Source organism: Hemicordylus capensis, chromosome 2 (assembly GCF_027244095.1).
Source record: "Hemicordylus capensis ecotype Gifberg chromosome 2, rHemCap1.1.pri, whole genome shotgun sequence".
Lineage (NCBI taxonomy): Eukaryota > Metazoa > Chordata > Lepidosauria > Squamata > Cordylidae > Hemicordylus > Hemicordylus capensis.
The window spans coordinates 248,518,598-248,528,707 of NC_069658.1; the positions used below are offsets into that span (position 1 = coordinate 248,518,598).

Here is a 10,110-nt window from a genome sequence, read left to right on the forward strand (position 1 = left end):
TCAGACACCAGAAAACTCACAGAGGACAGAGGCCTTACGAATGCCCCAAATGTGGAAGGAGTTTCAGTCAGAAGAATATGCTGATTATGCATCAGAGAATCCATGAACAATGTTGACAGAGTTTCTGCTTTCTCTGGTCAGCAACTCTTTTTCCTGTGGGGCCACTTTGAGAAGTGAGAGGAGTGATTTGGTGCCTAATCCCCATCATCCATCCCCTCAAATGCTCTGTCAGCAGCTTTTGGTTGCCATAAACAAGACTTTCGCTACACCTCTTTAGCATCTAGCTTAGCTTTAAATGAAGGACAGATCTATCAGTGGCTATTGGTCTTGAGGGCTTTAGGTCTTGATGGCTACCTTCAGGCTCAGAGACAGGATGTATCTGAATACCATTTGCAGGGGAACAACAGCAGGAGAGAGGACATAGCTTTACTCTTGCCTGTGAGCTTCCCAGAGCCATCTGGTGGGCCACTGTGGAGAACAGTATACTGGACTGGATTCGCCTTGGACCTGATCCAGCAGGTCTTTTCATATGTTCTTATCTAAACAGGCAACTAAGTGGCCAACAGACACATCTCAGTGGGCTGGCTTAGATCAGGGTGTCTACATTTGTTGACACCTATGATTCTCTGAGGATATCAATTTGTAGACAAGCAAAACAGTGGCCATCTTGAGCATATGTACTGGGAAATATTCCCGTTGAATTTGGTAGGGAGTGCAGCACAATCCTATACATTTCTATTCAAATGTAAGACATTCTGTGAGCATCAGCATTAATATGCTTGTGTGTGTGTGTGTGTGTGTGTGTGTGTGTGTGTGTGTGTGTGTGTATATACACATGTATGCTCAGGATGCAAATAAAAAATGAGGCTACAAATCAAATGTTTACACTAATGGCTGGCATCCAGACTTACATACTGAACAGTACTACTTGAGAGTTACTCTAAAGGATTATTTAATTTCAGTAGGATTACACAGGAGTAAGAGCATAGGAAGCTGCCTTATATCCAACCAGACCATTGGTCCATCCAGTTCAGTACTGTCTGCACTCACTGGCAGTGACTCTCTAATATTTAGGCAGGTGTCTTTCCCAACCCTACCTGGAGATGCCAGGGATTGAACCTGGGACCTTCTGGATTCACTATCACTGAGCTATGGCCCCTGATTCTATTATGGAGCAATTAATCTAGATGTCAGCCATTGCTCCTATCACTGCTTTATTATCAAGCCACTCTAGAAACTACATTTTGAGAGATGTTTTGGGAGACTAGGTCTTTGGCTGCCTCCTAAAGTACAATTCCTAGGGTTTGAGCCCGTTGTCCCCTTTCAGTGGGGAAGCCATGACTGAAGGCATGAGCAAGAGGAAGCAGACCTGACAGACCTTTTAATTAGCTGACAACTGCAGCTAAGACCATTCAAGTAAACAAGCTCCATATATTATAAATAGCCAATAAAACCAGTTTTGAAGGTAGGATGCCAGCAGGGAGGGGGTGTTTTCCTGTGTATTGCAGGGAGTGTTGTATGTATGACAATCTGCCTGAGGGACAGAAGTTGTGGGTATGTGCTTGGCGCAAAGAGATTCTGGCTCTCAGGGAACAAGTTCGTTCCCTTGAAGCCAAGGTGTGTGACCTGGAGAAGCTCAGGGAGGCAGAGGGGTATGAAGACCAGACCCTCAGGGATGTGATAGAGGCATCCCATTCCCAGGCTGACAGCTCTTCTGCTGTCATGGAGAATGAAGGTTTCTGGGAATGAGGACATCAGTCTGAGGAAGAGGGGAGTGCTCCTCTTAGAAGGGACCCCTTCCTTGGGTGATGCACCAATATTGTCGCCCAGAGGGCACTGCTCTGGGGGTTGGGGGCCTCCTAGAAGTGGGTGATTCAATCATTAGGGACATTGGGAGATGGGTTTGTGACCAGTGTTCCCTGTATCAGGAAATCCCAGATGGTGTTGACTACAGCTCCCAGCATCCCCTGCCAAAGCCCACTGTAGCTGGGGATGATCGGAGCTATAACCAACAACATCTGAGATTATCTGTTACAGGGAACACTGTTTGTGACCCACATGTAGACCGTACAGTGACCTACCTGCCGGGGCAAAGACTGCAGCTATCACGCCACTGTTAGGCAGTGCTGGGGAGGAGTCAGCTGTCATGGTGCACGGCGACACCAGTGATGTTGGAAAATGCAGCCGGGAGGTCCTGGAAGCCAAATTTAGGCTGCTAGGTAGCATATTGAAGTCTAGGACCTCCAGGGTACTGTTTTCTGAAGTCCTGCCTGTTCCATGCGCAGGGCCAGTGAGATAGGCGGAGCTGAGGGGTCTCAATGTGCGTCTGAGACAGTGGTGCTGAGAGGAGGGGTTTAGATTTGTTAGGCACTGGGATGCATTTTGGGGCAAGCAAAGCCTGTACAGAAGGGACAGGCTCCACTTGAACCAAGATGGAACCAGGCTGCTGGCGCTTAAAATACAAAAAGTCACAGAGCAGCTTTTTAAAAGATGCCTGAGGGGTTGCTGACAAGAACTGGGTGGTATCTAGTTTGGCAAGCAAAATCCCTGAAGGGGCAAGGGTGAAAACATTTCAAATAAACCAGAAGGAGATAGTGTAGAACCAGGAGTACAGCAGTTGGAAACACATGACAGCTGGTCAAAAAGGCAAAATGACAGTAATAGGGATAGCACCTGCCAATGCCAGGTAAGAGACTTGGTGTATAGGTGTTTATATACCAATGCCAGCAGCCTCTGGGCCAAGACGGGTGAGCTGGAGTGTTTGGTTATTAATTAAAACATAGATATAGTGGGCATAACGGAAACCTGGTAAAATGGTGAGAACCAGTGGGACACTGTTATTCCTGGATATAAAGGACAGGGAGGGGAGGAATGGGGTTGGAGTAGCACTGTATATTAAATAGAAACCAACAAGGTAGAAAACAGAGGAGGACCGGAGTCCTCCACAGAATCATTACGGGTAACAATAGGAGGACTGAAAGTAAATGTGTTATTAGGGATGTACTATTGCCCTCTGGATCAAAATGCTAAGAGTGACCTGGAGTTGGAGAAGCAAATCAGAGAAGCCTAAAAGAGAGACAGAGCTGTAATAATGGGGGACTTCAATTACTCTCACATAGATTGGGCAAATTCAAGTGCATGTACTGACAGAGAGGTTAGATTTCTAGACATGCTAAATGACTATGCCCTAGAACAGTTGGGCATGGAACCAACCAGAGAAAAGATGACCTTGGACTTCATCCATAGTGGTGCCCAGAACTTGGTGCAAGATGTCAGAGTTGTAGAACTATTGGGGAACAGTGACCATAGTGTGATCCAATTCCACTTATATGTGAGTTGAGCACTGCCAAGGAAGTCCAACACAGAGGCATTGGACTTCAGAAGAGGAAACCTCAGAAATGAGGGGGTGGGTAAAAAGGAGGCTGAAAGGGGAAGTCAGGAAGGTCAAATCTCAAGATCAGTTGGAATGTATACCAAGAAGGAAGAAAGGTACTACCAAGTTCAGGAGGACACCAGCCATATCTAACAAGCAGAGTCAGGGAAGCTATAAAAGGGAAGAAGACTTCCTTCAGAAAATGGGAGTCCTGCCCAAATGAAGAGAACAGGAAGGAACATAAACTCTGGCAAAAGAAATCCAAGGAGACAATAAGGGATGCAAAGAGAGTTTGAGGAGCATATCGCTAGAAGTGTCAAGGGGAATAACTCAGGGAGGCTCTTCTCATGATTGTGGAGAAGAGCCTCTAGGGGGTTTGTGGGGAGAGCAGGCTTAGCCCGCTCTCCCTGCTGATGAGCAGCAGTCTGCTCTGGGCAGCCGCAGCGGCCCCCCACACAACTGCCGGCTCCATCACGGAGCTGGCTGGGGCTGGGGAGCTTCCGGCTGTGGCCCCCGGAAGCTCCAGTATGCCCTGCGCAAGTGCCCTGCACAAGTGCACAGAGCATACTGGAGAGATCTCCGAGCCAGGAGGCTGCTTTTTAGCCTCCCGGCCGGGGGATCTCCTCATGAGTAGCCACGACCTGGAGCTGCACCACGGCTACTCACAATTTTAAAAACCAGGTTTGCGGAGTGCCTGCTCTGCAAACCCGGTTTAAGGGGAGGGGTAGTTAGGCGGGTCAACTGCCTGCAAGCCACCGGGCTCGCCTGGTAGCTCACACGGTCAGGCGAAATTGGGCTAGGCTCTCCTAGCCCGATTTCGCCTGATCGTCAGAATAGCCTCAGGATGTTGCATTACCTGATTGCCTGTGTGGGGCCCTGTGGAGTCCAGCAGGGAACAGGGCATTCCTCCTTTGGGGCTTCTGCCTTTCCTTAAAGGGAGCAGGGGCGAGATGGTTCCTGGCCTGTCAGGTCCTGGTGGGGTTGAGCAGGTGAGACAGGGGGAGCTGCAGGGAACAGCTCCAGTGGGGCAGCCATGTTGGGCATGGCAGGAAGTGAGACCAGGGTTGGGGCTTGGAGTAGGCTTTAAGCCCTGTCAGCTCTCTACTAGGGCATTTAAAGCCAAGACAGCCAATGATGGCTGCTCTTGAGCATGAGAGCTAGAGTTCTCCTGGAGAGGGAACCAGCCGGATGCAGTGAGCCAAGAGGAGGATTAAGGTAATGAAGTAACCTCCTTCCCTGGTTTACTCTGAGGCTGACCTTGGCTGTTCGCACTCTGTGAGTCTGGAGTAAAAAAGGGCCAGGAACACCTTCCCCCTTGGAGCATGACAATAACAAAAACTTCTTTAAATATATCAGAAGCAGAAAACCAGCCAGGGGGAAAGGGATTATGAAGGAGGATGAGATTGCAGAGAAGCTGAATGAATTCTTTGCATTTGTCTTCATGGTGGAGGATACTGACCATATAACCTCTCCAGAACTCAGTTTCTCAGGCTTGGAGGCTGAAGAACTAGGCCATTTTAGATGATGAGAGATAATGTTCTAAACTGTCTTGAAAAACAAAACATTAACAAATCGCCAGGCCAAGATGGCATCCATCCAAGAGTTCTGAAGGAACTCAAATGTGAAATTGCTGATCTCCTAGCAAAAATATGTAATTTGCCCCTACAATCAGGCTCTGCACCAGAGGACTGGAAAGTAGCTAATGTAACTCTGGTTTTCAAAAAGTGATTCAGGGAAGATCCAGGAAACTATAGGCCAGTTAGCTTAACTTCTGTGCCGGCTAAATAGATGGAAAGTATACTTAAGGACAAAAACATAGAAGAACAGGCTTTGCTGAAGGAGAATCGGCATGGCTTCTGCAAGGTCAAGTCTTGCCTCACTAGCCTTTTGGAGTTCTTTGAGAGTGTCAACAGGCATGTGGATAAACGTAATTTGGTTGACATAGTATACTTGGACTTCCAAAAAGCTTTTGACAAAGTTCCCTGTCAGAGGCTCTTGAGTAAACTTAGCAGTCATGGGAGAAGGGGACAGGTTAATGTGTGGATTGGTAACTGGTTGAAGGACAGGAAACAGAGGGTAGGAATAAATGGATAGTTTTCACAATGGAGGGAAGTAAGAAGTAGGGTCCCCCTAGGCATCTGTATTGGGACCAATGCTCTTTAACTTGTTCATAAATGATCTAGGGGCCAAATTTGCAGAAGATACCAAACTATTGAGAGTAGTGAAATCCACAACAGATTGTGAGAAGCTCCAAAAGGATCTCTTCAAACTGGTGGAGTAGGCAACAAAATGGCAAATATGGTTCAGGTCTATTAGTGATGCATATTGGGGCAAAAACAACCCAACTTCACATGTAGGCTGATGGGGGTCTGAGCTGTTGGTGACTGACCAGGAGATAAACCTTGGTGTCGTGGTAGAGAGCTTGTTGAAAGTGTCAACTCCATGTGTGGCAGCTGTGAAAAAGGCAAATTCCATGCTTGGAATCACTAGGAAGGGGATTGGAAATAAAAATTGGAAATAAAAATCACCATATCTTAAGGAGGACATTATAGAAAGCTGCAGAAGAGGGCAGCCAAGATTATCAGGGTCCTAGAGCACCTTCCTTAGAAGGCAAGGCTACAACACCTGGGGCTTTTTATTTTAGAAAAAAGAATGACTGAGGTGAGACATGATAGAGGTCTATAAAATCATGCATGGTGTGAAAGTTGATGGAGAGAACCTTTTCTCCCTCTCTCATAACACCCTTTCTCATAAGAAGGGTCATCTCATTAAACTGACTGCCAAGAAATTTAGGACCAACAAAAGGAAGTACTTTTTCACACAATGCATAATCAGCCTATGGAATTCTCTGCCACAAGATTTGGTGACAGCCAACAGCTTGGGTGGCTTTAAGAAGGGTTTAGATAAATTCATGGAGGACAGGTCTATCAATGTCTACTTGTCTGAGGGCTATAGGCCACTTCCAGCCTAAGAGGCAAGATGGCTCTAAGTACCAGTTGCAGGGGAGCAACAGCAGGAGAGACGGCGTGCCCTCAGCTCTTGTCTGTGGGCTTCTCAGGGACATCTGGTGGGCCACAGGATGCTGGACTAGATAGGCCTTGGATCTGATCCAGCAGGGCTGTTCTTATGTTCTTATGAGGTTGCAGGAATCTAGAAAAGAGATGACCAGAGCATGGACAAAATGCCTCTCTCTGTCTCTTCAGGTGATGAGAAGAGAAGCTGGATCAAAATGGAGAATCTTCAGCAGGGAACAATGGAGCCAGAGGAACCATACAAAACATTGACAGAAATATCCCCATGGAATTTTCCTGTGATGTCTGAAATCCCTGAGCTGAGACGTGAGTCAGGAGAAGATATGCGAGTCAGGAGGGTCAGGCAACAGGAGATGAGGCCAGTAGAAGGACAGAATAAATCTAGTAAGCTCTCAGATCTTACAGCTACCATGAGTGAAACTTCTGCAGTACACTCAAGGCCAAGAAAGCCCTTGTTCTTGAAGCATGGCATAACATATAACTGCAGATTAGGCCTTGTGATGAAACATCCTGGAGACAGCCACTGTGAATGTCCCATGTCAGGGGAAAGCATCCAGCAAAAGTCATACCTTGATACTCACCAGAGAATCCGAACTGAAAATAAATTGTACGAGTGCTCCGAGTGTGGAAAAAGTTTCTATCCTAGATCGAAGCTTCTTAGACATCAGAAAATCCACACCGGAGAGAGTCCTTATGAATGTCTTGAGTGTGGGAAAAGCTTCACGTGTCGAGGGGCATTAATGGTACACCAGATCATTCATACTGGAGAAAAACCCTTTGAGTGTCCTCAGTGTGGGAAATGCTTCAATCAGAGAACAAACTTGTTGAGACATCAGAGAATCCATACTGGTGAGAAAGTGCACGTCTGCCCTAAGTGTGGGAAAAACTTTTATCGGAAAGATAAGTTGATGCAACATCAGAGAATTCATACTGGAGAAAAACCCTATGTATGCCCTGAGTGTGGGAAAACCTTTACAATTAAGGATAAATTACGGAGACACCAGATAACTCATCTAGGATAGAGTTTATGCTTTAAGAGGGTAACAACATTTCATCTTCATTACGTAGCAGAGAATCTATATAGAAAAGAAACCTTATCCATGCCACATGAGTATAGGAATGGGCTACACAAATCTTCCATTCTGTTAATTATTATCAATAGCGGGTGTGTGACTGTAATTGAACAAGGTGGAGCAAATGTCCTTGGGGATGGGGAGTGTATGATATTATTTGAATAGGAGTGAAAGAAAGGATATACTGAGAAGGTTTTGTTTTTCACAGCTTCCTTACTGTTCTTCTGGAGTAAAGACACAGAGGGAAGCAGAAGGCAGGGGGCAGGGGCCCATCTTCACTTTTTGTCCGAGGGCCCACTCCAACCTTGCTATGCCCTGATCAATAGTAATATCCAGAAATCATTTAATGCACAATCCTGTTGAGAATTCCCTTGTTCCACTGAGCATCTTATCAAAAAGAAAAGAATCCCACACTGGCCCCATTCAAACATTATGTGGTACAATTGTACAGCTATCTGTACACAGATACATGTTTTCTGTGAATTACTCTGTGTTCATTTAAAAATGAACCTCAAATGCATGGTAGAGACAGGAAGTGTACCGCTGTACCTTGTATTTATAATCTGTGTTCAAAAAATCATGTGAATAACTGTACCTGTGTACACATATGAAACTGTATACACTGTACAATTGCAAAAGTGTTGACCTTAATGTGTGAACAGGGCTACTGAGAAAGACATTTCATAATTGTTTGGTCAGAAGCCAGGTGCAATGTATGGCGCATGTGCCAATTATCTGGTATGACCCTTCACATGGTTATAGTTTGTCAGCTGTGTATGGATGGTAATTTACAGAGTTTTAGAAGCCAAAAATACACAGGTCCTTGCCCCCCAAGGAATTTACTATTTAAAATCTATGTATTGCTCCCTGTAAAGTTGAGACAAGCAGCACCTTCAAACAGTAGTTTTGTCAGGAGGGCTCATTAAGTCCCATTTACAGCAAAACAACAACCTGTAAGTCCCATTTAAAGTAAACCCTGCCCCACCGCCCCACAAGCACACCAAGAGCTCATTATGGACTAGATGTTTATGGGTGGGGAAGAGAGATGTTTAATAGCTTTCATATTTTGATTTCTTTTTACTTAGTTGAGTGCTTTTGTATTCATGTATATCAGAAAAAGAATAAATGAGGGTGTTTTGTTTTGTTTTGAAAACTGTATTTACCTGAATCCAAGACTAGGTTTTTTCCATTATTTGATGTTAGAAATCAAGAGATCATCTTAAATTCAGAGTCCTCTTCCTTTTGAGTAAATATACATATAAGCTGTATTTAACCTCTGTTTTTTAAAATATGTTGTCTTAAATTCAGAGTCATCTTGTATTAGGGTAAATACGGTAATTATAGTTGGTGAAATGGGAAAATTAGATTGAGATGGAGGGAAATGTATTGGATGTATTGGTACAGGGGCTATTGCAGTGTAGAACCTCCTCTGTGTAAACTATATTTTGATTTCTAGTTTTAAGACACTAACAACACTTCTCCACTCAGTTAATTACAATGTAAATCAGTGGGCAGGCATTGTCTCCCTGTGTTTTACCTTTTTAAACCGCTTAGATTTTCTCAGCACGTCGTAATTAATAATTTAAAAATGTCAATAAAGTCTTGGAATACCAAAACCTAGCAGACTGTGTGTGTGTGTGTGTGTGTGAGTGTGAAATCTATTTTTTGTAAACTAGGAGAAGAATATTTTTTCAGAAGTTGGTAGCTTAAAAGCAGTAATGCTAACAAGCACACAAACTCATAGGAAAAATCATGGAAACCATGAAGAAAAAACTAGTCCTATTCAGATGTTATGATTAACATTTGTACAATCTGTGTACATAGGAACAGGGCTGCACAATGGCACAAATTATTCAGATAACACAGGTACAGATGTCCACCCTGTCTGCATTCAATATTTCAGGGGGCCTGTACCCATGGTCACTTTTGAAATGAATGCAGGTACAGTTGCACGCACACAAGTAAAACAGCTTCTGGGTTTGGAACACCTAGCTTGGAGAATGAATTGGCATCAATCTCCAGATATTTATTGAAAGCAATCGTGGAAATTCAAATGGCTTGATACTGTGAAAAATATTGGTGGGAGGGATCTCCAGGTAAAGTTTTAGTCAGAGTTGGCAACCCTGTTTGTCCCTGAGGAAGACCCAAGGTCAAAAAGCCTTGGGCATTCTTTACAGAATAAATACTACCTCCTGGCACCAGCTTGCCTCTTCCTTCAATGTGGCTAACATTATATTATTGAATTTCTTCTTCTGCCATATTTAAAAATGTGTTATATGATGTCTTTAAAACTATGTCTGTACTGCAGGATATAGATATTTTCATTAAATAAATCACAGGTCTGTAGCAAAGAGAAATTCAATGGGTAAACTATTTCTGACATTGGCATTCCTGTTTGCTCATGTTGCCGATCTGATAGTGGGCAAGATATTTAATTTTAAGGCAGTTAAACCTTAATGGTTTTTATTTGTTGCAACCCACCTTGACTTCAGTTTGAAAGAAAGGAAGGGATATCCATTTTTTAAAAGAACTAAATGAAAACAGCACCCTACATGAAAACAGGTCCTTCACAAGACCTCCGGCCACTGCTCAGAAGGGTTGTGGGGAAGCCCTTTTGGATAGTTTATTCATA

The 10,110-nt window shown here is 44.3% G+C and overlaps 1 protein-coding gene across 8 annotated transcripts in view; it reads left to right on the forward strand.

Annotated features, from left to right (window-relative positions):
• The window catches only part of LOC128345755 (zinc finger protein with KRAB and SCAN domains 8-like), a 48,932-nt gene extending 39,834 nt beyond the window's left edge, over nt 1-9,098 (forward strand). For 4 of the 8 annotated variants that reach the window (XM_053298169.1, XM_053298173.1, XM_053298170.1 and 1 more), the window contains one exon: nt 6,577-7,826. In XM_053298169.1, coding sequence (XP_053154144.1) covers nt 6,577-7,427 — 851 coding nt within the window. In that variant the 3' untranslated portion in view covers nt 7,428-7,826. Of the gene's footprint in view, nt 1-6,576 lie in introns of all 8 variants that reach the window. The other 4 variants (XR_008316632.1, XR_008316631.1, XM_053298172.1 and 1 more) reach the window with 4 other exon arrangements.
• The last annotated feature ends 1,012 nt before the right edge of the window (nt 9,099-10,110 follow it).